The 27,574-nt window shown below is 38.3% G+C and overlaps 1 protein-coding gene across 1 annotated transcript in view; it reads left to right on the plus strand.

Annotated features, from left to right (window-relative positions):
• The first annotated feature begins 303 nt into the window (after positions 1-303).
• DENND6A (DENN domain containing 6A) overlaps positions 304-27,574 on the plus strand; it is a 48,565-nt gene continuing 21,294 nt past the window's right edge. The window contains exons 1-10 of the mRNA XM_045290128.1: positions 304-354; positions 3,170-3,208; positions 3,310-3,352; positions 9,231-9,343; positions 13,468-13,548; positions 14,658-14,763; positions 16,317-16,396; positions 18,452-18,514; positions 19,301-19,356; positions 27,030-27,147. Of these exons, the coding sequence (XP_045146063.1) occupies positions 304-354; positions 3,170-3,208; positions 3,310-3,352; positions 9,231-9,343; positions 13,468-13,548; positions 14,658-14,763; positions 16,317-16,396; positions 18,452-18,514; positions 19,301-19,356; positions 27,030-27,147 (750 nt within the window). The remainder of the gene's footprint in view (positions 355-3,169; positions 3,209-3,309; positions 3,353-9,230; positions 9,344-13,467; positions 13,549-14,657; positions 14,764-16,316; positions 16,397-18,451; positions 18,515-19,300; positions 19,357-27,029; positions 27,148-27,574) is intronic.

Consider the following 27,574-nt stretch of genomic DNA (forward strand, 5'->3'; position numbering starts at 1 on the left):
CTCTTCTAACTCCTTTGTGCAGATGTCTGTGAGAAGGGAGAGTATCTCCGTTCTGCACCCTTTTGGAGCTGGAAAGGTTGTGCTCCTGAGGATAGGGCTCAGATGTGAGACTGTACTGGGAAGAGGAATACAGAGGTGGCCAGAGGGTGGCTGTGGAAGCCAAGTGTACGAGAGCTGGCTAAGACTTGGCAGTCTGGGCATTTGGCAATGAGTGGCACTGTTGATTAAGCATTGGACTCTGACTACAAAGTCAATGGTTCAAACCCACTAGCAGCTCCCCCCCGCCCCCACTGCAGGATAATGATGACGCTTTCTGCTCCTATAAAGATTTACAGCCTCAGAAACCCTTACATGGTATGGATATGGGTCAGAACCGATTTGATAGCAGTGGGTTGAGTTTGAAGAACACAAGAGTGGTGAGGGTAACTAACAGCAGGACCTCCAGATGCAGGTCCTCTGGACCTTGTTGCCCCATGGTCCTGACAGAAAACCTTTTCCTTTTAGGATCATTTCCTTTAGGCATGGCTAAATGAGATGCACTGGACTGGTTTAAGGATATAGTAGGATGAGTCGCTGCTTTTGACAAAAATTACCGAGTTCAGCATTAAGTATAGCATATCAGTTTACAGAGAGTAGGATAAAATTACACATTAGGCTGTTAACCTTAAGTAAGGTCAGCAGTTTGAACCAGCAAATGCTCCTTGATGGAAAGATGAGTCTTTCTGCTTTCTGTAAAGAATTTTAATCTCAGAACCAAAGGGGCAGTTCAGCCCTGAAGGGTTACTATTAGTTGGAATCAACTCAATAGCAATGAGTTTAGTTTTGAGTTTTTTTAGTGCCCCTTTTTAAGTACAAGGGAAGACTATAGGAGGAAGGGTCACATTTCCTCAAGTAAAGACATCTGTTAGCACAGGTTTGGGTAGTGTTTTATTCTGTTGTTCAGAGGGTTGCTGAGCCAGAACTGACTTGCAGCACTTAACAAAAACAATGCATAGAAGAATATTCAGGGTCTAGAGAGCTCTGGTGATGTGTAGTGGTTCCATGTTGGGCTGTCATTTGTAAGGTCATCAGTTCAAAACCAGCAGGCTCTCTGTGGGAGAAAGACAGCTTTCTATTCTGGTACACAGTTACAGTTTAGATTGTACTATAGAATTGTATGATACTTGGATTGTGTCCCAATAAAACTGTTTATATACGAGGGGTACCCAAAAGACGCTGGAATCAAGCTCCACTGGGAGCTTTCATAGTACATATTTTTCTCGCTTAGAAAACATTGAGCAGCTCACTCTGAGTTGGTGTATCCAGTGGCATTTCCTGGGAAGATTCTCTTTTGTCATGGTGAATTTTTTCGTGAAAGCATTTTCGCTCAAATGTCATCTTTTGTGATGGCCAATTTAAGAGAACAGCGTGTGGTTGTGTAATTTTGTTTCCTGCTTGGGAAAAATGCCGCAGAAACTGTTGTGATGTTGAGCACAGCTTACAAGGACAGTGCCATGGGAAAAATTCAAGTGTACAAGTGCTTTTCTCATTTCAAAAAAGGTGAAATGTAGATTGATGACAAACCTCATTCTGGATGTCCGTCAACTTTCTGAACAGACGAAAATGCAACAAAATGCATGCACTTGTGCTCAAAGACCAACAACAGACTGAGGAGATGGGGAAGTTATCTGGGTTTTGTTTTCTTTTGTACCCTCGTGTGTGTGTGTGTGTGTGTGTGTGTGTGTGTGTGTAAAGTTGCAGTCTTGGGAACCCACAGGGGCAATTCTACCCTGTCTTACAGGTTCACTGTGAGTCTGCATTGAGTTGATGGCAGTGAGTAGAGAGTTAAAGCCCAACAGAACTTTCTGTCACTAAAGGGGAAAAATGCAACCATGATTCTACCTGTTGAAAGTGACAGAAAGTGGGGAAGGCGGGGAGGAAGGGGGAACCTATTGCAACGATTAATGCATTAATGAAACATGGGTGAAGGGAGACAGTGGTTGGTGTAAGATATGAAAATAATAATTTATGATTTATCAAGGGGTCTCCAGGGGGACAGGGAGGGAAAAAAGAGGAGCTGATACCAAGGGCTCAAATAGAAGGTAAATGTTTAGAAAATGATGGCAACATATGTACAAATATGCTTGATACAATTGATGTATAGAATGTTGTAAGAGCTGTAGGGGCCCCCAATAAAATGATTTTTTTTAAAAAAAGTGACAGAAACTTAGCCCAAACAACAAAGAAAACTTCATTTCCATTGAGTTGATTCTGACTAGTGGCCCTAATAAGACGGGGTGGAACTGCCTGTGTGGGTTTTGGAGGCTGTAACTTTGCGGGAGTAGGAAGCCTCATCTTTTTCTCACTGGTAGTTTCAAACTGGTAGTTTCAAATGGCTGACCTTGTGGTAGGTGGTTCAAGGCATCACCACTGTGGGGGAAAAAAGCATTGATTCCTGTTATTGAATAGTTCATAGGTAGGCCTGACTCCTGAGGTATGACTGAATTTATATCTTAATTATTCTGTAAATTCTTGATTTCTCTTCTCTGTGGTTTCGATTTGTATATTTCTAATGACAGAAGCTTTTGAACATCTTTGGGCTTATTGGTCATTTGTATATCTTATTTCGAAAAATGCCTGTTCAAGTCCTTTGTTCATTTTTAATTGGGTTGCTTGTCTTTATATTGTTAAATTATAGGAGTTCTTTTTATATTCTGGATATTAAACCCTTATCAAATAGGCGGTTCTCAAATATGTTTCCCATTTGTGTAGGTTGCCTTTTCATTTTTTTGATAAAAGTCCTTTGAATCACAAGTTTTAACATTGATGAGGTCTAGTTTATTGATTTTGCCTTTTGTTGCTTGTGCTTTTGGTGTAATAGCTAAGAACCCATTGTTGAAACTCGAATCCAGAAGAAGTCCCCTTATGTTTTGTTCCTAATAGAGTTTTAAAATGTATGTCATTGTCTTATTTGGAGTTAATCATAATATATAATGTGGGGTAGAGATCTAATTTATTTATTTTTTTCCAATTGTAAATCCTCCTGCATTCTCCCTTACCCCTTATTTGATTCTTAAGGTTTGTGAACTATTCCCTAGACCTATTTGACCATACCCAACTTGTGTATCAGAAGTTCTGCTGATGTTTACAATATATATCCATCTAACAAAATTTAACTCTTTTTTTCCAGGTAATTTATCCGCAGCATTCCAAGCTTAGTGATAAAGAAGTAAGTAAAAAATATTACCTTGTATAGCCTACTGTTGTATTTCTGTTTGTTTTTATTGGTGTATGTGTGTCAGCATATATAGCTTTTGTTTTCTTTTTCAGAAAACCAATATTTGCTATTTGTCTTTTCCAGATTCAAATTCAGGTAACTATTTTTTCATGTGGTATTTCTTCTGCATTTTATTTTAGCAATATTGAGTCTACTCCTAATATGTGAAAAGTAATTGAAATACCATATTAGCATGCAAATTGAAATTTCAGTCCAACAGATCTCAGTAGTTTTGATTGACTAGTTTTATTATAAACAGTCTTGTCATTGCTATTTTTATTTAATTCAACTTTCAAAATAAACTGGTATGATGTAATGAGGTAAAACATCAAAGAGCTGTTGAAATAGTGCAGAGATAGAAAATCAATGACAGTCATATGTTTGAGGGAGTCAGAGTAGTGGTTTATGCTTAGTTCAAGGTTTGAGAACTTGCAAAGAACTCTGTAAAAGCAACCTGGTTGGGCCCATCTGCTTATGAAACAAGACCATCAGTTTGCAGTAGTTTATGTGAGCTAGTATATATAAAGTGCTTAGAATAGTACCTGGCCTATAGAAAGACACTGTATTATAAACTTCAGCTGTTTTTAAGCTAAATTCTACTGCTCTCTTTCAAACTCTCCATTTGTGTGGTCCTAATTGTTAAAACCTTTCAGCCTTCCTCTTGTGTTTCACTTTCAAAACAGCTTTTCAGGCACAGAGCAACTTCTTGGACCACACACAGAACCCTTCAAAGCAGGGACACTCCTGTCCCCCCTACTGCCCCCCCCCCCCTTTTTGTGGTTACTGCTCACATCCTGTTAAGTGAATTCAGTTTATCTGATTTGGGAAATTTGACATTAAATTTTGCAGGGTTGCCATTAAATGCTTGTAGGGTTTTTTCCTTATATACTTGAAGCTCAGCCCTGCTCAAAGAAAAGTAATGCTTTTCTATAATACACCTTACCCTTGAGAGATTCCAGTAGGACTCTAGTTTTGACCTAGGGTCATTAAATCTTCAGGATGTTTTACATATGAATGAAAATAAAGCCAGAGATCTTGTAGGAACTATCCTTGTTTTAGTTACCATTTTCTTGATTAAATCTGCACATCTGATTCTGAATATTGGGATTGTTGGCTGGGAGTTCTTGGGCTCAGGGTAAGCTGAGTGACTTTATGGTTAGTTAGCACCAGCGGATTGTACTGCACACTCTTTCTTCTCTTTATGGTTGGAGCTGGCTGTCATGGCTTCCTCCTCTATTGGCCTCTTTATTGGGCATCAGGGCTGAGAAATTAATAACATGGAGTTTGGATTAGATTGCCTTTTTAAATTTTTATTTTGTGATCAGTCTCTCCATATATTGTTTTCTTGTTAGAAGTTAATCTCCAGGGCTAATCTGTGTAAACAGAACTTTTCAGGAGTGTAGGTGTATAAATGACCCACAGATGTTTTATGATACCTTTTTATAAGCAGCACATCAAACGAAGTGTGGTTAGTACTTGGGCCAGTGAGATTGTCAAGCTGTCTTGAAAGCAGGCACCTTGCCATTTTAACAAATGAACATTAATCTAGACCGCCAAGAGACTGTGTGTTATTATGCATTTGTGATCACAATTGCCAGTTGTAATTATGCACACAGTGTATTTCTTTTATGTATATATTAAACAAAAGTTAAGATTATTGTGCCAACTTGGTAAGGGATTTAATTTTTCCCAAAATAGCTTTTCTTGCTATGGAAGGAAGTGTAGGCACAGTAAAGCAATCTTTAGGAAAGAGTCATGAACAAGACTTCGTTTCCATGGTGCACACTTAAAAAAAAGGAAAGTACTATTTTAGATGGTATGACTAGCTGTATATAAAAATAAAAGAAGAATGCATTTGAAGTTTCTGGTGACAAGGCTTGCCAGTCTCTTCCTTCACCCTCCCACCCCAATATGCCTTAGGGTCCTGTGACTTTAGAAGAAAAACATGTGTATTTTGTTTTTAGGTTTCAGTTCCTTGTCTCAGTTGAATGATGGCTTAACTTAAATTTAGTGTGCCTTCTTTTCTGATAAGTATTGGTCAGATTCCCCCACACACACACACACACAACTCTCCACAATTGATGGGTGCTCAAGGACCTTTAAACATGTTTAGAGGGAAAACACAACAGTAGTGGAAAGTTTGTAGCATTGATGAAGGAAAGATTAATCCTGGTCTTGAAACTGAATTGATGTGCAGACAGTGTTCTGTAAACAGCAAGGACATCATCATATACGTTGCCCCTTCCCAGGGGCTATAGCAGTGCTTCTCACTATGTCTGACAGGTTAAAGGCCTGGCTTGGATTTTGAAATGAGCAATCTGTTGTGGAGCAATACTTTGGTAAGATGCAATTTAAATGACTTATTAGAAAAATGAAATGGGAAAAGTAAAAGTTGTAAACTAAAACTCAAAAATTGCCATGGCAGTTTTTATTATATATTTATATATATCATATATATCACATTATTATAAAAAGGTTACTCCATGCTTACTCTCAATATGTATATTTACTTGGAAATGGGTTAATAACAAGAGTTTGTGGACCAGTCAGAGTCTAAGGACCACACTTTGAGTAGCTTTGGTCTAAAGCACTGGTTCTCTCCATCCAGTCATCTTAACCACAGGGAGTCTTGGTTACATGGAGCTGAAAGTCAAGATATGGGGCTAGCTCTTGAAGCTTTCTTTTTTTACTGTAGTCTTATGCATTGTCATTCACTCTGTAGCTGTATTTCTGTTAATGCAAAAATAATCATTTCAAGCTTTCTATTACTTTCAGCAAGCTTTGAGTTATCTTATTGGTATAAGAAGTTATTCTCAAAAAAAAAGAAGTTATTCTCTGTTTACCTGTAGCTTAGCAGTTTCTTTTTCTTTTTTATTAATCATTTTATTGGGTGCTCGTACAACTCTTATCACAATCCATACATCCATCCATTGTGTCAACCACTTTTGTACTTTGTTTCCTTCATCATTCTCAAAACATTTGCTTTCGACTTGAGCCCTTGGTATCAGCTCCTCATTTTTCCCCCTCCCTCCCCACCAATCCCTCCCCCACGAACCCTTGATAATTTATAAATTATTATTATTTTGTCATATCTTATACAGTCCGACGTCTCCCTTCACCCACTTCTCTACTGTCTGTTCCCCAGGGAGGGGGTTATATGTAGATCCTTGTAATCGGTTCCCCCTTTCTTCCGTACCTTCCCTCCACCCTCCCGGTATTGCCACTCTCACCACTGGTGCTGAGCGGTTCATCTGTCCTGGATTCCCTGTGTTTCTAGTTCCTGTCTGGATTTGTAAGGTCGAATTGGGATCCTGATAGTGGGGGGGAGGGAGCATTCAACAACTTGAGGAAAATTGTATGTTTCATTGTTGCTACCTGCACCCTGATTGGCTCGTCTCCTCCCCGTGGCCCTTCTGCAAGGGGATGTCCAGTTTCCCACAGATGGGCCCTGGGTCCCCACTCTGCACTCCCCCTCATTCACAATGCCATGATTTTTTTTGTTCTTTGATGCCTGATACCTGATTCCCTTTGACACCTTGTGATCTTACAGCCTAGTGTGCTTCTTCCATGTGGGCTTTGTTGTTTCTCAGTTAGGTGGCCGCTTGTATATTTTCAAGCCTATAGGACCCCAGATGCTGTATCTTTTGATAACCGGGCACATCAGCTTTCTTCAGCACATTTGCTTATGATCTTGTCGGGATAGGCTGGTGTGCTTCTTCCATGTGGGCTTTGTTGTTTCTCAGCTAGATGGCCTTCTGTTTATCGTCAAGCCTTTAAGACCCCAGGTGCTTCAATATGAGTTGAAGAGGTAAAGGAAGCTCGGAAAGTATTCTGCCCTTGATAATTGTAAAATAGGAGGTTACTTCCTGGAGTTCCAAATGATGTTCAAAAAGGAAGAGCCATGGCTTAGCTGAAAGATGGGCTCCTTACTTTGGAATCAATTAATGGCATAGAGGGCAGTGAGTTAAGATTTCTGTTATCTAAGGGGCATTTTCTGGAAAGAGGGTTTTTTTTGGTGAAGATTTTTATTTGTTTGAAACAAAGAAACCTTTAATTTCTGCTCTCGTCAATGGAGTGGTATTAAGAAGCAGACAAAAACCACTTTGAGGATAATTCGCCGACCACACAATTCACTCATATAAAATGTACACTCTCATGAGTTTTTGTATGCTCACAGAGGTGGGCAGCCATCACCACAGTCACCAGAAAGAAACCTGTACCCTATTTCCTCACTCCCACAGCCGCAGGAGACTCTTGACCTGCTTCTTGTCTCCTGGGTTAGCTTTGTTTTCCACCTACGGCAAGTTCAAGATGGAGGACGAAGGAATAGCCAGATAAGGAGTTGACATTTCCTCAGTTACCTTTAATGTTCTAAGGAACAGCCCTCTGAGACATAAACTGGGAGCCTTGCCTTTCACAAGGACACTGTGGCATTGGTCATTCAGTGGTAAAATCCTGACCTCCCACAAAGACACTGCCTAAAGCCTTGACCAAGGGACCTCCTGGCTAACTCTTCACAGCTTGAGGGGTAAGGTGAAATGATCCTTTTCATAAAATATCCTGTGTGTACCTTCTTCTCTGTGGCCCCCCTCATTTCCTTCTTTTCTTCCTTTCTCTCTTCTTCATTCTCTCCCTCCTTTCTTCCCTCCCTCTCGCCCTTTCTTTCTTTTTCAGATGAGACATGTCTAAAAAGAAAAATGGAGTCATCAATGTACAACTTCATTGAAATAAAATAAGGTTATATCTATAGCAGAGAATATTTCTCATTATCTCAAGTTCTATTTATTTGCCTTGTGATTGTTCAAATATCTACTTTGACAAGTAAGGGATGGAATTAATCTACCCTCTAGTTCCCATTGTTTGTAGAAATAACAACTTCTAGAATTGAAATTAGTTGTACCTGTTCACGGATCCCTAATAACATACTAAGTTGTTTTTCTTTTGTAAAATTTAAGAAAATTGTTTGTTTTTCTATTTTCTTGAAAACTTAATGGCTAAAAAAACAGAAGTACTTCTGAATGTAATAATGAATAATAGTAATAAACATGCTCATTTTATATTTGATTATAACCTTATTAGTAAAATGTAAAGGAGTCTCGTTGTGCTGTGGGTTAGGCATTGTGCTGCTAACAGGGTCAGTGTTTTGAGCCCACTTTTTGCACTGCAAGAGAAAGACAGGCCATCTGGTTCCATAGAGATTGATCGTCCTGGAAACCCTATGTAGAGTTGATTTGAGTTGGAATCAACTAAATGGCTGTTGGCAGTGGGTGGGTGGGTGGGTAGTTCTTCTAAATATAGTAAATAAGAATTTAAGTAATTAGCTACTCCATGTATCTTTAAATAGATATCCTCTCTTATGTTGGTTTTTTGAAAAATAAAGTTAGCACTATCTAAGTTTTAAATATATATGTATATGCATAGCCATATAAGCTCATGAAATAGAGTTTTGCCAAAACCTCTAATGCTTCCTCAAACTCCCTCCCAGAGACTATTCCCGTACTCCAAATGTTACCACTATTCTGACCCATAGTAATAAGTTTCTTACTTTTCTTCATAGTTTACCCAGCCATGAATCCCTAAACACTGTAATTTAGTTTTGTGTTTTTGGTCTGCTTTCTTTTTTTGACCTTTGCATAGAGTCAAATAGTATTTGTTCTTTTGTATGTAACATTTCTTGCTCATTATGATTTTTGTAGCAGCTTACATGAAAACAGTTTGCTAAACAACAAAAGATTAATTACATGTACAAAATGGAATTAGAAAAAAAAGTAAAGGGACTTGGGGATTAGGATTCATGTTTTACTGAATCCCAGCTGTTAAAAATTGACTGACACAGGCATTGAACTCTCAGGGTTTTTTGTTTGTCTTTAAACTATGGAAGAATGGGTTAAAATCATCTCTATGATCCCTGAATCTGGATAAATAAATGCTAAGCTAAACTGTACTTAATTTCTTTCATTTTTGTTTTCATTAGGTTGTCTTGGAGATACCCAGTTTTGTTTTAGATTTCGACAGTCTTCTGGGCGGAGGATGTCACTACATTGTCTCCTGGATCAATTTGACAAAGATTTACCAGTTTACTTAAAGGTTGGAAAGTAATAATAGAAAAAAATGTCTTATGTGAAAGGAAACTTTAGGACTCAGTTATTCCGTTATCTCTAATAGCATTCAGAAACATTTATTATTGTTTTGTTAATGTAGTATATAGCTGGATTTTCTGAGTAGTCTAATTCATAAGAATTTGCATGGGAATAAAAACAATCTTATAAAGTTACTGAGAATGACATATATTAAAAATCCCATTGAGAATCTAGAAATAGATTAGAATGTTCTCTTCATTTGTTGGTAACACTTTGTAGATGTGGGCATACCAGTAAATATCACTCAGAATTTAAATAGTTATCACTCCTGTGGTGTTCCCTGCAAACTTTATGATAACATTTGTAGTTGTTTCTCTTTGTTTCTAGGCAGACTTTGTTTTACTATTTTTAATTAAAAAAAAATTTTTTTTTACTGTTTGCTTTTAAAGACAACTACGGTAATTCAGGTGATCCCAGCTCTAGTATTAAATTAAAAAATTGGCGCTTGGGGGGTGAAGGGACCAGCCCCCACTCGCTGCTTGAACTCACTGGTTCAGTAATACTACTTCTGAGTTCAGTAATGCACAATTTTACAGTTGAGATATATAAATATTATATTAAAGTCATCGAGAGCATGAGAGATAATACAATAATACAGTCAGACATATTACATGGTAACATTGCTCACCTCCGCCCCGCTTGGTGGTCCTCGTTGGGGGGAACCCGGCTGCTAGAGCAGGAGCCGCCTCCCTCGCGGGACCTGCCCTCTCGTCCACCGCTGTCATGGGAGCAGCCCTCCTTCCTCAGCCGCCCTCTGCCAGCCATCCTCGGCCAGCCACCCTCGGCCAGCCACCTCTTGGGAGGCCTCCCCTTGAGAAGCAGCTCTCCTTATTTATTGCTAACCACGCATCATATTACTTTAAGGGGATACATCACAGCATTATGCGTCACAGAGAAGGGCAGTACAATTCATTCTTGAACAGGTTTGATCATTCTAGTGTCTCATACAATAAAGCTGGCAATTACTATCTTGGGAGGCATGCAAGCCCCCTGATAGCAGATAACAACCTATGTCATAGAGAGGGGTTGTAACATAGGCAATACAAGCAATAGGAGGGGGATGACCTAGGGGTGAATGTGCAATAGTAAGAGGAGGGAATAGGGGGGCATGTGTGGCAAGATAGTAACCTAAACTTAGTCATCTTAGAGTGGTCCCGGGCTTGCCTATGGGCACTGCTTCAAGGGAACAATAACAGAAAGGAATGGGCCCTATTTGGGGTGAGTCAGACTATGCAGTCTGGCTGCTCTAGATGGCTGATGTTAGGGAGAATAACCTCTGACCCACTTTCGCTGCCTAGTGAACAGTCATTCTCAAGCCAAATCTGGCATATATTTTGGGGAGACAATTTAAGAGAAATCCCTCTGTTCCTCACACCCAGCATCTTTCTGTTTCTCTTGGGAACTCCACGTGTACATCTCTAATTGCATGACATATGTTTCCTTCTGGATGTCCTGTCTGCAGAACTTGACATTGCTGAAATCAGCTTTCAGTTTTCCTCCCTGTTCCCACGAATGACAAAAACCCTTTCCCAGTTTGCATTGCTCACCCACCCATTGCCACTGAGTCTGACTGATTGATAGTGATGCTACTGGGCAGAGTAAAACTGCCAGTAATTTTTTAAGGAGCAGACTGTCAAATATTTCTCTGACAGCGTGCTTGGTGCCCTATAACTGCTGAACTTTCGGGTTAGCAGTGCTTAAACTGTGTCCCCTCTGTGCAGGGGTACTACCTATGAAATATCATTGTTGCTAGTTGCTGCCTAGTGAGTATCTCATAAGCATCCACACTCTTTCAACCAAAGATAGTAATAGAACAAATCCACTGCCCGTTGAGTTGACTCTCACTCATAGTAACCCTATCGGACGGAGTAGGAGACCGTGCTCCGTGTAGTTAATGGAAGTCGAAGGTCACATCTTACTACTGGTAAGGTGGGCTCCACCTTCTTACCACATGTTCGCAGTTGAGCTTTTTAACCTGTGCACTACCTGGGCTCCTCCTACTAGAGCTTACTATATTTCAGGCACTGTGTTAACAAGCACACACCTTTATTACATAAATTATTAGTTAATCCTCCCTATTGTGTTCTGCGGGAGTTCCTTTTGCATGTGAGGAATTTCAGGGTTACTGAAGGAGAAAAAAGGGCTTTCTATTCTCTTAAAGAGCTACCGTCTTGGAAGTGTGCAGTGACAATTCTGCCGAGTCAGCATCAATTCATTGGCAGTGAGTTTGGTTTTTTGATTTTTGCAGGATAAGAAATTTGCCCTGGACATCCCACTTCTTGGTTCTTCCAGTGCAATACATCAGACCTCAAAGTGTTATCAGCTAAAGTACACATATAAATTACAGAGCTACAATGACTGCCTTTTACCTAATGAATAGAGAGCTAATGGCAGTATTATTTCCTACCACTCACTTTCTAGGCCTTCCAAAATAAGACCCCTTACCTTTCCAGTGTTCTATCCTCTTCCTTCTATGTATGTGCTGTTTTGACCAAACCTGAACGATGTGCTTTTTCCTAAGATAGCATGTATTTTCTGAGTATTTTTGCCCAAACTATTGGCCTTTTAAACCCGGAATGGCTACCTCCTTGTCATTGTAACTAACTTTTAAAACCAAACTCAAAAATAACTGCCTCCATGGAATCTTTAAGACTGATTCCTTTAGGCCAGGGGTAGAGAACCATTTTTTCTGCCAAAGGGCCATTTGGATACTTATAACATTATGGGCCATACAAAATTATCTACTTAAAATTTATCCTACTATATTTAGTCATCACTTATAGGACAGAGTATAACCGCCTCTGTGAGTTTTTGACTGTAAATTTTTATGAGCGTAGAAACCTCATCTTTCTCCCACAGAGTGACTGATGGTTTGAATCTGCTGAGTTCTAACCTGCTGAGTTTGGGTCAGCAGCCCAAAGGGTAACTCACTGCACTGTCAGGACTCCTGGACCCAGTCCTGTAAGGTCGCTGTGAGTCCTAACTGACGCAGTGCCAGTGAGTTTGGAGGCTTGGATATTTGGTCAAACATTTAATTAACTCCCCTAAATGTGATGGCTGGAGCGACTTCTCTTAGGTGAATGAGGCCTGTGATGTTAGCTGGCATTGGTGATTTCAGGGCTTCAAGTAGCCATTCCCTACCCTTGCCCGAGGCAAGATAATCTCTTCTTCCTTTGTGGCCTCCCTGTAACATCATGTGCTTTCTTCACCATCGACATTTGCCCTTCTATCACTAAGTGATCCTGTTTGTGCTTTTCTTATCCTTCCTGGATTGTGATCTCCTTAAGGAACGGTGTCTTAGGCACCTTTTTATCACAGTGCCTTGTGTGTATAAAAAATAACAACTGGAAATAAGTGACTGGGCAATAGTGCATCCCATTAAGAAGTAGATGCTTAAGACTTGTGGATATAATTACTTTTGAAATAGTATGTTTATATAACTGGCTGTATAGGATTCAGGTTGATATTTAACATTTCTTAAAATTGTAGATTAGGGCACCTTATTTTGTTAAAAGACCCTTAGCCTTTACAAACTCAAAATTGTAATGTTTAAAAAATATATTTTTTAAAATTAAACATAGCTTTAGGGAAAGTATAGAATTTGATTGTTTCCTAAATTCCATTAAAGTGTATAGGTGTGGATATAGACCATACAATTGAGTCAGTTTTAGGGGGAAAAAAACCTGACTTTAGTGTTTTAAACCCAAGAACATAAGTTTTGACTAATAGTGACCCTACATAGGGTATCTGAAATTATAAATCTTTATGGGAACACATAGCCTCGTATTTCTCCCATGGAATGACTGGTGGGTTTAAACCAATCACCTTGTAGTTAGTAGTCCAGCACATATCTACACTGCTACCAGGGATGCTTTAGTTATGATTATTTAATCTTTTGACAAACTAGCAGATTTTGTCTGGCATATATAGTCATAATTATTTTGTTGGTGGAGAAGCACAACTAACTTGTGTATTCCCCATATCTCAGTTGGGTTTAAAAAGAAACCTGATGTTAATACAAAAGGATAGCAATATTTATGTGTATTTTTTATTATCTGTACTCTTTCATAGAAGGATCCTGCTTATTTTTATGGATATGTGTATTTCCGACAAGTTCGAGATAAAACGTTAAAAAGAGGCTACTTTCAGAAGGTAACTTTTAGTTATACTAATTAATACAAGAAGTACTTTTTAATAAAATATTTGGATTAGAGAAATAGAAGCTGATAATTTAAAATGTTTCAATATATTTTTAAAAACATAGAATTTGTATTTTATTTTTGCCTTTAACATTGTGTATATCTGTCCCTAGATTTTGAACTGCTACTGAATTTTTACCCTTCTGGTATTTCTGTGCTAGAATCCTGTTAATAAATTACAGTTACTATAATAACTGTCAAAACTAGAAGGGTATGCCTAATTTTGATATTTTAGAATAAGGGAAAGACTAAAAAAGTGGTAATATTATTACCGCTAATGAAAGCCTGTAATAAATAAGCTTTAGTAACACTCTTTTTTTTTTTTAATTATCCATATTCTTTTTTTAAAAAATCATTTTATTAGGGACTCATACAACTCTTATCACAATCCATACATATATCAACTGTGTAAAGCACATTTACATTCATTCTTTTTTTCTATTTAAATATACAATGCTTTTCTTTCTTTAAAATAAACAATTAAATCAGTTGCTATTTAATCTCACCTAAAGGGAACACATTCTTTGCTTTTTGTAACCGGAATTTGCCTCAAGCACCATTGACTACTACATAGTGACCAAACCATAGTGTTGCAATGTATAAGTATTTAAAAGTTGATCTTTAAAATCTAACAATGATAGATCTTAATTTGCAAAATCCTCATAGTCTCCTCCTTTTTTTTTTGTAATTTTTTTTAGTCTCCTTGTTAGGAAAAGCTTATTTGATTAATTTCTGATGTTGTTTTGCTAATGACAATAAGTAGCTAGAGTTTATAAATTATTCATGGCATTGCTCTGTTTAAGGGAAATATGTTTTTCCTAGTGAAAAGGGAAGTTTATATTTTTATGCTGTTGAAGTGTATGATGAACGAGGCTAAACTTTTTGCATTCTGCAGTTACAGTTCGATGTTTTCTTTTAAATATCCAGCATAAAAAGCTTTGTATTTCAAAATCCACACCTATTGGTGAATATGGCTTGTTAGTAATTGCTCATTTGGGAATGAAGGCAGACTTAAAATATGACCATGAATAATTAAAATCATTGTTTCTTTTTCTCCTCCAGTCCTTGGTTTTGATCAGCAAGCTACCGTATATTCATTTTTTTCACACTGTACTAAAACAGATAGCACCAGAGTATTTTGAAAAGAGTGAACCTTATTTGGAAGCAGGTAAGTTAAACATGTGTAAGTTAGGCGAGGGTTATGAAAGAGCTTTTGAAAGCATACTAGAAAATAAGTAAGAATTTAAGGTCGATAGAGAAAAGTGTTGCATGTTTACCTACAAACACGAGAGATGATAATTTTTGTTATCATTTCTTATAATATCTTATTGCCCTGGAGTTCATTATGATTTACAGCGATGCTGTAGCACAGAGCAGACTTGCACCATAGGGTTTGCAAGGCTGTAAATCTGTGTAGAAGCAGACTGCTGTATCTGTCTCTTGAGGAGCCTCGGCTGAATTTAAACACAGATCTTTCGGTTAGCAGCTGAGCAATTAACCACTGCGGCATCTGGGTTCATTTGTTTTATAGCATACAGGCGTTGTATTTATTGAGTTAATAATACCCAGATATTTAATTACTTGGTGCCATAAAAGAGAAATCTTGATATCACTTAATTAAGAAAGAAGACTTTAGCCAGGTGGTATTTCTTTGTAGCAAATTGTAATTATATAAATGGAACACTCCCTTCAAACCCAATTTAATTAGTTTCTAGATGACTTATTAACCAATTTGTACCCTAGAATATATATGTTTCCAAATGAAGTATAGGATAGTTTTCTCACTTTTCATTTTCCCTTTGATCCTTTCCAATATGTGCTTATATACAGGTGTATGTATATATATGTGTGCTTATATGTGTTTAACCCAAACAAAACAGGAAAATGTATTTAAATTGTTTTACAGAATAACCTTATCACCTTCAAAGCACTCTCTACTACACTTAATACATTTGTCAAATCTGTGATTTTTCAAACTCATCTGTTTGGATGGCTGACAGCACCTACCTCACATTTTTCTTTACCTCTTGTACATCAAATAACTGTCCTTTTATGTCCCTCTTCATATGTGACAAAAAGAAGCTACACAGAGTGAGGTGAGGTGTGTGGGCCAAGAGAGGCATGCTGTTTTTTGCCCAAAACTGGCACACTGAGTAGGTGCATTGTCATGGTAGCAAAACCAGTCTCCCATCTGCCACAAACCAGAACTTTTTTGTTGCACACCATTACACAATTTTTCCAGAACCTCTAAATAGAAAACTTGATGAACAACAGTCTTACCTGGTGGACTCCAAATGCATGCTTCTATTTCACATCAGTGGAGTTTTTCCCTGGTTTTTTTTTGGGGGGTGTGTGGAATTACCCCCTCATATATGTATACATATATGTAAACATTTTGATTAGGATGAAGGTTTACAGAGCAAATTAGTTTCCCACTCAACAATTTAGACACATTGTGTTTTGTGACATTAGTTGTAAACTTGTCATTGTGACAACACTCTTCCCCTTACCTCCTTGGCTTAGTTGTTTCCAATTGACCTTCTTTCCTGTCCCTTCTCACTTTCTGGGACATTTGTTTTGGGGCAAATGCTGCCCTGTTGGCAGATGGCAGTGGTTGATCCAGTGTATTTTTGCTTAAACCATAGACAGTTGAATATAAAATTTTAATGTTCCATTTTTAATATTTCCACTTACACTAAGGAAATATATTGTGTTTTCCAGCTTGTAACGATGTGGATCGGTGGCCTGCTCCGGTGCCAGGAAAAACATTACACCTGCCTATCATGGGGGTGGTAATGAAGGTAAGTAAGTTATCATCTGTGCCTCATTTGTTTCCTACAGAACAGCTGGGTTTTGTTTTTATTTTTTTTAATTTTAAAATCATTTTATTGTGGGCTCGTACAACTCTTATCACAATCCATGCATCCATCCATTATGTCAAGCACATTTCTACATTTGTTGCCAACCATCATCCTCAAAACATTTGCTTTCTATTTGAGCCCGTGGTATCAGCTCATTTTTCCTCTTCCTTCCCACTCCCCCTACCCATGAACCTCTGATTATTTATAAGTTATTATTTTGTCATGTCTTATACTGTCCGACGTCTCTCTTCGCCCACTTTTCTGTTGTCCGTCTCCCAGGGAGGGGGTTATATGTAGTTCCTTGTAATCGGTTTCCTCTTTTTCCCTCACTTTCCCTCTACCCTCCCAGTATCACCATTCTCACCACTGGTCCTGAGGGGTTCAACTGTTCCGGATTCCCTGTGTTTCCAGTTCCTATCCGTACCAGTTTATATCCTCTGGTCTAGCTGGATTTGTAAAGTAGAATTGGGATCATCATAGTGGGGTGGAGGAAGCATTAATGAACTAGAGGAAAGTTGTATATTTCATCATTGCTACACTGCATCCTGACTGGCTGGTCTCCTTGCAGCTCTTCTGTAAGGGGATGTCCGGTTGCCTACAGTTGGGCTTTGGGTCCCCAATCTGCACTCCCCTCATTCACAATGATAAGATTTTTTGTTCTTTGATGCCTGCTACCTGATCCCATGGGCACCTCATGATCACACAGGCAGGTGTGCTTCTTCCATGTGGGCTTTGTTGTTTCTGAGCTAGATGACCACTTGTTTACCTTCAAACCTTTAAGACCCCAGATACTATATCTTTTGATAGCAGGGCACCATTAACTTTCTTTGCCACATTTGCTTATGCACCCTCTTTGTCTTCATTGTGGGCTTTGTTTTTAACTTCATATTTTAACTCTTTATTTTGTTTTCACTCTATTATTAATGTGAAGAGTTAGCACTATTGATCCTGCTGCACTTTCAGGGACCATCAGCCCCATTGCATCCTGTGGCGTTTGCACCAAGGTGTCATTTGTATACCATGCAAGGACTGTATATTATCTCCTATGGATTTGTCATGTCTTGTCAAGCCAAGCATGTTCATCCCAGGGTATTTTTCTCTACTGAGTTTTTTAAAATAAATTACCAATTGCTCTCAGGCTTTGTATAATTATATATTCCAGTGATTGTGAAATTCATTATCCAATTGCCAGACTTATTTTTGGCAATGCTCCCTTTAGATGGGCTTATTTCTGTAGTTCTGCATTCTGCTTTTCCCTAGGAAGTCATCAAAAGTAGTACTGATAGCTCTGTGTTAGGATTTCTTATGATTTCCTGGGAGGTTTATCCCCAAGTCTGGCAAGTTTGAAGAGGATGTATTTGGGTGTGTCTCTGCTCATGAAGCAAAGATTGGAACAATAAACAGGAAACAGTATGAAATTGATGTCCTTTTTCCCCCCAGTGCATTTGTTTTTCTTGATTAATGGTTTCTTTGTGCTTGGAAGTGTGGAGACGCTTGATTCACTTATCTTCTGTGGTGACTAAAAAGAAATAGGACCTTAGTGTTTTAAAATAAGGCATGAAGATTTTGTTTTCAGGGCTGTTTTAGACATTGTTGAGTGTACCCTTTTAGCAGGTTAGAGTACTTTTGATCCCATTAATAGGACTCAGACTCACTCATCACCACTCAGTGCCATCAAGTCAGTTCTCACTCACCGCTGCCTGATAAGACAGAGTAGAAGTGCTCTGTGTGGAAGCAGACAGCCTTGTCTTTCTCCCTCTGAGAAGCTAGTGGATTCAAAATAACCTTGTGGTTAGCATCTAGACTAGCAAATTACAAAAACGTGCCCTGTGGACACATTCTTTCATAGTTAGAACAGTTTCTCTCTCTTTTTTAAAAAAAATTATTGGGGACTCGTACAACTCTTATCACAATCCATCCATCCATCCATTGTGTCAAGCACATCTGTACATTTGTTGCCCTCATCATTCTCAAAATCTTCTGTTTCTCTTTAAGGTGCGGATCCCAACATGCCATGACAAGCCTGGAACAACTCAAGTAGTGCAGTTCACTCAGCAGGTAGTAGAAAGATCCACCATACATGGTCTCCCTAGTGGAATTTTTAAACTAACACAATTTCTTGAGTTTAAAGATGTCTTAATATTACTGGCATATTCCATTAAATAATTTTTTAATGAATTAATAGCAAATTGCCTAGTATTTCTTGGGTTTTGTGCTTGCTCTTTTTCCCCCCCAGGGAACTCACATTTTATGTAGTAATAAAGCAAAGGGATGTAAGTCTTATTTCAGCAAACTTCCGACTTAGCAAAATCATCCATCTGCCTTATGGAGAGTGGCCAGTATGTTTTGTTTTTAGGAAATGCAGGCAAATGTATTTTGTAATTATAATTGCCTTTCTTTCTTCCTTTTCTCCTTAAGCTACATCTGCTCATGGGTGGGGCTAATTTTTATTTAAAATATTTTACTGGTATATTAAAACCCACTTTTATTTCCTCTTTGTTTTTTGAATTGAATAAAATGGGAGAGCATTTGGAAACCCCATTTGTCTCTTAACATATGTCAGCTAATATTAAGGTGATGGTTTATACAGTTGGGAATTAACCTGACTTTTGGATTACTGCTTTATCCATGGAATGCGTGTAGTCCTTGAAACTTCTTGACATTTCAAAGAGAGAAGATTGGTAAGATTAACTCTTTGCTTTGCTGCTTTTTGAGGAAAAGACTCTTAAAAAGGGGAACTTTAAGCAACACGGCTTGCTTATCATGAGACAGCTAGGGTTTTAAAAAATACTGTCTGCACATTTTTGTGACATCTTCTCGACTAGCTTTTCTTTTCTGTCATAGGCACACACACACATACCTGTTATTTTGCCTACTGTTCACGAAGTGGATCTTTTCGGGTAAATATTAAAATATTTTGTTAATAGTACCTTTTCTTTTGTGATATTGATGTTAGTTTTTTTAGAAAATGAATGTTCTCATAGTGGATGTAGAAAAACTGGAAGAAAACAGTCAATATGTCCCACAAGCTATGAAGCAGTGGTTCAGTTCCAACAGCCTGATCCCTGTTTTGGCGTGTGTATTTGGGTATGGATTAGGTATTACATGATACAAACAAATTACTATTTGCTTGCTTTGTGGTGAGAATGGGATTGCACTTTTAAAGCAAGATGTATTTTAAAGTACCATATATACTTGTGTATAAGCCGAGTTTCAGCATATTTTTTATGTAATTTTTGTGGCAAAATTGGGTACCTCAGCTGTTATTCAGCTCGACTTATACTCGAGTATATGCAGTATGTAGGAGTGAAATGACATGAAGCTTATATATTTTTAAAATATAAATAAGAAAAAAATGAACTGAATAAAGGCAAGCTATTGTTATTATTCTAAGCGATATGAATATGGAAATTCTTACACTACAGGGAACTTCAAAGTCACCGAAAAATTCCATTATCTTCTAATTCCAATTTTTTCCATGGACTTTTTGAAGCCATTGAGTATTGTCATTACTGTCCTGCGTGTTTGAATGTTTTCAAAATTCAAAATATAAAGAGAGATACTAGAAAAAAAAAACAGAGAGAGATACTAGCACTTAAAAAAACAAAGGAAAAAATACTGATACGGTTGGATTGATGCCAGTTTCCAGTTCCCCAGGTGATTCTGACCCAGCTTAGGAACTGTGCTACCAACGAGCACTGACTGAGTTCTCATACACTGTCTGGTGGCAGGTGAAATGCAAGCGTGTGTGGGGTTCTTTGGTCTGTCTGTTTCTAGTGACTTCTAGACTACTTAGGAGTCTGTATGTGGGATACTGTTTCCAAGATTTATTTGTTTGGAATCTCTTACATGCTGAATCCTAGCACAACTCTGCAAGCCTATGTCTTGGTATTTATGCAGGAAAAAGGAGAGCGTGTCCACAGAAAGATCTATATACAAATGTTGATAGCAGTCTTAGGTGTAATAGCCTAAAATTGGAAAGATCCCCAATGTCTACCCGCTGGTAAATGGATAAGCATAACGTGGCACCTGTCTGTACATGGAGTACTATTTAACAATAATGAAAAATAAAAAGAATGAGCTATTGATACATGCAACATGAATAACTCTCAGAAACATTATGCTCAGCAAAAGAAGCCAGATTTTAAAAACTACTTAACTGAATGATTCTATTTATGTGACATCCTGGAAAAGGCAAGACTAGGGACACATATCCACGTAATAATTGCCTGACAGTGGGGAGGAGAAATCAATAGTAAGAGGAGAAGAGGGAAATTTGGGGAGTGGTGGGAACAATTCTTTAGTACTGATTATGTGATTGTATGTGCTTATTGAAAATATTAACTCATTGAACTATATACCTAACTAGGGTGAGTTTTACTCTCTTTAAAATATAATCCTGACTTTAAAAATAAATTCATTTTATTTAAAAGATCATATTTGGTAGTATTGAAAAGAGGTAATGTTCCCAGAGCTTGAAATTAAGTGTCGCGAGGGAAATGTATGAAAAAGATTGCATACCTCACTAGTTTGTTGCTTGGTTCACCAAGGAGTAAGCTGCAGAGTTGGTCCAAGTTACTACAGAATGCAGTTATTACACATTTTTCTTTTGAATATTTAGGTCTGCATTTTAAGCTTTTTGTTATCTGTAGCATTGTGATTAATTACTCCCACCACTAACACTGTTGACTAGGTCCCTTAATGGTGCAAATGATTTGCACTCAACCACTAACAAGGTTGGCTGTTTGAAGCCACTATGTGATATTACAGAAACCAGTGAGATCTGCTTTTGTAAGTATTAAAAGCAAAAATATCCCATGGCACGATTTTGTTGTGTAACTTGCGAGGTTGGCCCGAGTCAGAATTGCCTTGATGGCAGCGGTGGTGGTGGTTTCTAAACACCTTTGATTAGCCTGTGTCTTTTCTCCTAATGATGGTTTACATACTATTCTTTCCCAATAGGAAAAGTCTGTTGTTTCTTAACTGTTTTTCCTCGGTAGATGAGAAAACTTAGCTTTGAAAAAGATTAACCACATGTAGAGCCAGTACTATGCCGAACATTTAATATCTAGTGATTGAATTAATGCTTTATTCATGACAATAGTCTTTATTTTGTGTGTAGAGCTTCCATTTTGCATTTATTAGTTTAAATGTGTCACATAGATAATTTTTAAACAACAGACTTACAGATAAGGGCAAGTACTGTGCCCAAACCTTTCTTTCTTTCCTTTTTTCCCCACTGAGCCATTTGTTAGCAAGTTACAGGTATGACACTCCTTTCCCCACTGAATACTTTGGTGTCTGTTTGTACAAACAAGGAATGCTTTCTGTATAGCCTCAATGCAACCACCAAAGTTGAAGGGATGAGCGTGGGTAAATTGTTATCTTCTAATCCTCAGGTTATGTTCAGGTGTCACCAGCTGTCATGATAATATCCAATTCAAAACCTTGCTTGCATTGAAGTGTCATATCTGTTTAATCTCAGTCCTTCCTATGATTGGGCATTCTTCCCTATTCCTCTTTCCTTATCCTTTCCTGTTACAGGACAGACCGTTTCATCTGTTTGGCGGTGGTTTTCATTGACCACCTTTTGAGCTTTCTCAGGTTCATCTGATATGTCCTCAGTAGATGAATTGTTGGAAGGGAGGCGGCTCCCACGTGTGAGTTACCTCATCATGGATGACGTTCACATTGCTCTCTTGATTGACGTGGCATCCTTCTCTTTCCCTCTAGTATTTTGTGGGGTTGTACTTGAAGGCTCTTATGTTTCAGTTACCTGTTGTGTGATTTATTGACCCAGTACTTAGGGCCTTAAGAGAGCAAGTACTGAGGATTGAGAAGCTGGTAGCATCTTAGCCGGGGCATCCTGGTTCAGTCGTTCAGGAGGTTTTAAGTCAGGATGCAGCTGTGGTTTCCGTCAGTTGGGTAGGTTAGGCTGCAGGTACTGACTGGAGCAAGAGGATCTGCTTCTCTAGAAGTGTCACATCTGCTGTGTGTTGGGTGGAAACCTCCGTTTTCAGGTGAGTGAGAATTCTGCATATGGACTGCTTGAGCGTTCTCACTCTGGGCCATCTCACTCTACTTTAGAGAGGGCTGAAGCCCCACTGTCTTTTGTTTATGACCCAGGCTTTGAAGTTGCATGTTGTACTTTCACCTTTTTCTAGTCGTTAGAAGAAGCAAATCACTAAGTCCAGCCCATACTTAAGCAAGGTAGATTAGGTTGTTTTGTTTATAATCATTTATTGGGGGCTGTTACATCTCTTAAAACAATCCATACATCAATTGTATCAAGCACTTTTTGGTATATAAGTTGCCATCATTATTTTCAAAACATTTTCTTTCTACTTTAGCCCTTGGTATTAACTCCTCTTTTTTCCCTCCCTCCCCACCCATCCCACCCGCATGACCCCTTGATAAATGACAAATTATTTTGGTAAATTAGGTTTTATATTTGAAGGGAGTATAAGAAATTTGTGGTCATGATATATTCACTATGTAATTCTAGAACATTTTTCATCATCTTAAAAGTAACCTCTTAAAAAAAAAAAAAAAAGTAACCTCTTAATTCTCAATCCTCCCTCCAGCCTCTGGCAGTCATAATACTATCTTTTTGGGTTTTTTTGTATTTGTTTGGTGTAGACATTTTCTGCAAATGAAATCATACAATATGAGGAATTTTGTGTCTAGCTTTTTTCCCTTCGCCTTATTTTCAAGGCTTATCCATGTTGAAATGTGGGTCATTAGTTCATTCATTTTTGTGACTAAATAACACCCCATTGTATGGATGCCCTACATTTTCTTTGTCTATTCTGCAGTGGTTTCTCCTTTTAACTCGCATGAAAAATCTGCTATTAACATATTTTCAACTCTTAGGATAAGACTTACTTTGAAATTTTTTCCTGTTCCTATTTGTAATGAGCCATTTCTCTAAGAAACTGGTTCTTTTTAGAGAGTAGGATGTAGAAGCCAAGATCTGTACAGTAGATGTACTCAATGCTATTGGGATATTGCCTTTACACCTTTTTAATATGGGCTGGTGTGTGTGTATAAATGCATAATTACAAAGGGGCTCCCAAAAGTTAATAGAAAAATTCCATTATCTTTTAATTCCATTTTCCCAAAAACTATTTGAAGCCCCCTCAAATATAGCACTACATTTTATACATACACATACCCATTTACTTCTATACTAACACATGTAATCACTCCATTTCCATTTCAATTCCACACACCAGAGTTCATTGTCATTTTCTTCTTTAAAAATAAAAAAAGTTAAATTGGCACTTCATCCATGTCATACAATTCAGTAGTTCAGCCATACCAGGGAGAGTTGTACAATCTTTACCACTATCAATTTTGGAACTCCCCCCCCCCCCCATACTCAGTGTTATTCATGTACTCCCCCGCCCCCCAATTTTGGCAAACATATTCACAACAGAACACTCTCCAAATCATTGTCATTTTCTTCCTTTCCATATTTGTATTTCCCTTCTCTGGCTAAGAAACTACCTTCTAGTATCCTTAACTGAGTTACTTTTTTGACCAGCTGCATTGTTTGTCATCAGTCTCACTTCTCAGCTGCAATCTCTTCCCTGAGCAAACATCTTTCTAACCCTTCTTTGGATTCCACAGCCTATACCCAACTGCCTATCTGCATGGACAAGCTCCTTCTCTGGCTCAGGGTCTGACTCCCCATGCGGGGTTGACCCACAGGAATTTCCTTCTCCTTTATTAGACTTCTACGTCCCACTCCAGGCTCTCTCTCCATATGAATGCCACCCTCACCTTGAATGGTCACCCCCAAAACTGCCCATGTCCGGCAAACCCCACTTGAATGCCCTCATTCCTCCACTTGTTATACATGTTCCTTTACTCCAGGCCACTTCTCAGGGGATGACTTCACCGCTGCTTGAATACCTTGTTCCAGGTGGTACCATCCATGGGCACTTCTTCATCCCATTCTTTTTTTGATACTCTAAACCAGGCATCCCCTTCATGGAATGTTTTCCTCATGCTTCCTGGACTCTGTTATCCCAAGCCAAACCAGCCCCCCACAGGGACACATTCCTGTCCATGTTTGGGCTCCAACCACAGGCCACCTCTCCATGTGGACACCCAGCGTACCTTGCACAAGCTCTGAAATCCTGCTTAGGGCCAGTGTGGTTCCCTTTCCCTCTGGCAGAGATACTTGCCTTCTTCTGTTTTAGAATTGAATTGTTTAGGAAGGAAGGAAGAGGAAGACTCCTTTCTCTTATCCTTGAACTTTTTTTTCTTTTATTTCCTCACATTTGTCCATTTGCTTTTGAATCATTAAAATTAGGTTCCCTAATTTCCATTGCACAATTTGCTTTATCTTTTTGCACTTGTGTGGATGTGTATTTTTCTGGGTGGATTGATTATGATATATATAATATATATGTATATATTATATATATATTTCATTAATTATTTTTCTCTACCTCTATAATCTATTTTTAAAATGTGTGCTCCTACTAGGAAGAAATTTCTAAATGAGTAAAAGTTGCCAGGGTCTAGGTCTTTGTAGTATACTCGTATGATAGTCCTCATAAGCCTTTTCCTATTCCCAGGACAACTATAAAAATTTGCAGCATTTGATGCTCTCATGAAAAGATCACTGAGGATGTGGGTGCTATAGCAAAGTGTGGTGAAGAAGATCAGACAGTGCCCAGCTATCAGAAAAATAAGGTGTGAGGTCTTAAAGGCTTGTCTTAAAACAAGCAGCCATCTAAGTGAGGTTATCAGTTAAGTCCGCATGGAAGAAGTACACCAGGCTGTGTGATCCAAGAATTGTAAACAGTAAATTCTAAGTTCAGAGTAAATAATGGTATTAGAACTTAAATTCGAAACACCCAGTTTTTGGAATGCTAGGGATGGCAGTGGAAGCCCAGAATCCATTTGCAGGGTCTCTACGTGGATTATGTCTGTGGTGAATCCCCAATCTCCTCAGACCATGTACTCCAGGGAGGTGAATAGCCTTAATATCAGAGAGCATTCTAACATGGATTTTGGTAGATTTAGTTAGGCTGAAATGTAACACTTTGTTATTTGATGTCCCTTTGACCCATTTTAAATTTGTTCCAATTTTTTAATACTTTCCGCTTTCTTTTCAATTGAGGTTTTTCTTTGTTATTTCATTATTGCCATTTAGTTGTGTATGTGTGTTTGTGTTTTCCTTTGTTTTGTGTGTGTTTCTATATAGGGAATCCAGGGCATGTTAGTGTGTAGAAACAGTAACTGGATTAATAATTTCCTAGGGCATGTAGGGAGAAAAATGTGGCTTTCTATTCCTGTGTAGAGTTAGACCCACAGGGGTAGTTTTACCCTCTCCTACAGGGTCACTGTGAGTCAGAATGGACTCAGTGGCAGTGACTTTGGTTTTGGTTTCTGAAAATCATGGAAGGAGAAGTGAGGGGAGGGAGTGGGGAGTCAACAATGGTGAGTAAAAGAAAGCATTCCTAAAATTGATTGTGGTGCTGATTTGTACAACTCTTCTTAATATGGTTGTAGAATTATAATCATATAATGTGTGAATTATATCTCAATAAAACTTTTTAATTTGCAGCATTTCAGAAAGGAAAGTGTCTGCCCAGGAAATATTGTGTTGTTTGGTGTTAGTACCTTCTCTCCCGATTTGTTTCCCTTGTTATTTTAATGAAATAGTGTATCAGATCAAAAGCATCAGCTTTTAAAAATACACACCCTTTGGAAAATTAATTTTCCAGGTTTCCTTTCAAATAGAATAGAAATTCACACATAGCAAAGCAATATTGATAAACTGAATCTACCTTTTGGTACGGAAATAACTTTTATATTGTTGCTTGTCAGCTATCTTATATGTCAGTAATATTAAGTATATTAACTTAGGTAGAAGTTGAAATAGAATAAAATTGACATGTGCGAGGGGGTCTTAAATATTTGTAGAAATGGGTGTATTAATGGATTGTGGTAAGAGTTGTATGAGCCCCCAGTAAAATTATTTTTTTAAAAATCAGCCATTAAAAAAAATTGTAGAAAATTGAAGTAAAAGATAGTGTGATTCCCCCCACTCCCCGCAAGTAATTGTTTTTATGTGGATAAAAGGGCTTTTTCTCTGTTTCAGTCCGTATATTTTAAAGGCTGTTATTTATCTAATCACGGCTGTATTAGTCCAATACTAGTCCGTAAATTCCTCTTCAGACTCACGTAGCACATGCAATGATGCAGGAAGATCACAGGCCAGTGGGTAGAAGTCTTGTGAATCCAGTGGCAGTGTAAGCAACTCAGTGCTGGCAACGTGTTTCCTCCAGCTCTCTGAGAGTCTCAACAGCAGGAACCGGAAGGCATAGAGAGAGTGAGTCTGGCCTCCAGTGCACTATTTATCTCTGTTGGGCTTCCAAATGAGGTCATCAAGCTGAGACCTGATTGACAGGCTACACTCTCTACCCCTTCACTCAGGTTGATAGGAGATTATGTAACATTAAGAGGAATGTCAATCATTGTAAAAGTTTTAGATTGATTATATAGGAATTTAACAATCAAGATTAAATAAATCACAAGATAATTCTATTTTTAGGTGTTTCTGCCCAGTTTTCCTTCATAGTCAAATGCTGTGGGAGCTGGTACTGTTGGGAGAACCCCTTGTAGTCATGGCACCATCACCATCAGAGTCCTCAGAGACTGTGTTGGCACTTGTTAGGTGAGTATATTTGCCTCCTGGTGGTGATAATGTGCAACACTGTCCTGTGTGATCCTTTCCCACACACATTATTATATCTGACTCACATAAAACACCCCTGTAAGAAAGCTCATAAGAGCCCCATATTATAGGAATAGAGATGTGATTTGGTGTGGACACATGTTTTTGTTGTCCTAAACACTGAGCATACTCATTGACTTATAGGGTAACATTTGTATACGTTAGCAATTGCTAACTGTGACTTGTGTGAATGGCTAATCAAAGACATATGAGGATTCATTAGTAGCGCCAGAATTCCACACTATCATTTTCCCCAAACCTGGTGTTCTTTGTCCATTCCACATTACTTATTTCCATTTTACCCCCCAAGGTTCCCTAAGTGAGTTTACCATTTATTGAAATAAATGATACTGTGTCTGTTT

This window comes from Echinops telfairi, unplaced genomic scaffold, assembly GCF_000313985.2.
Source record: "Echinops telfairi isolate 266 unplaced genomic scaffold, ASM31398v2 ScPeMD7_31;HRSCAF=116, whole genome shotgun sequence".
Lineage (NCBI taxonomy): Eukaryota > Metazoa > Chordata > Mammalia > Afrosoricida > Tenrecidae > Echinops > Echinops telfairi.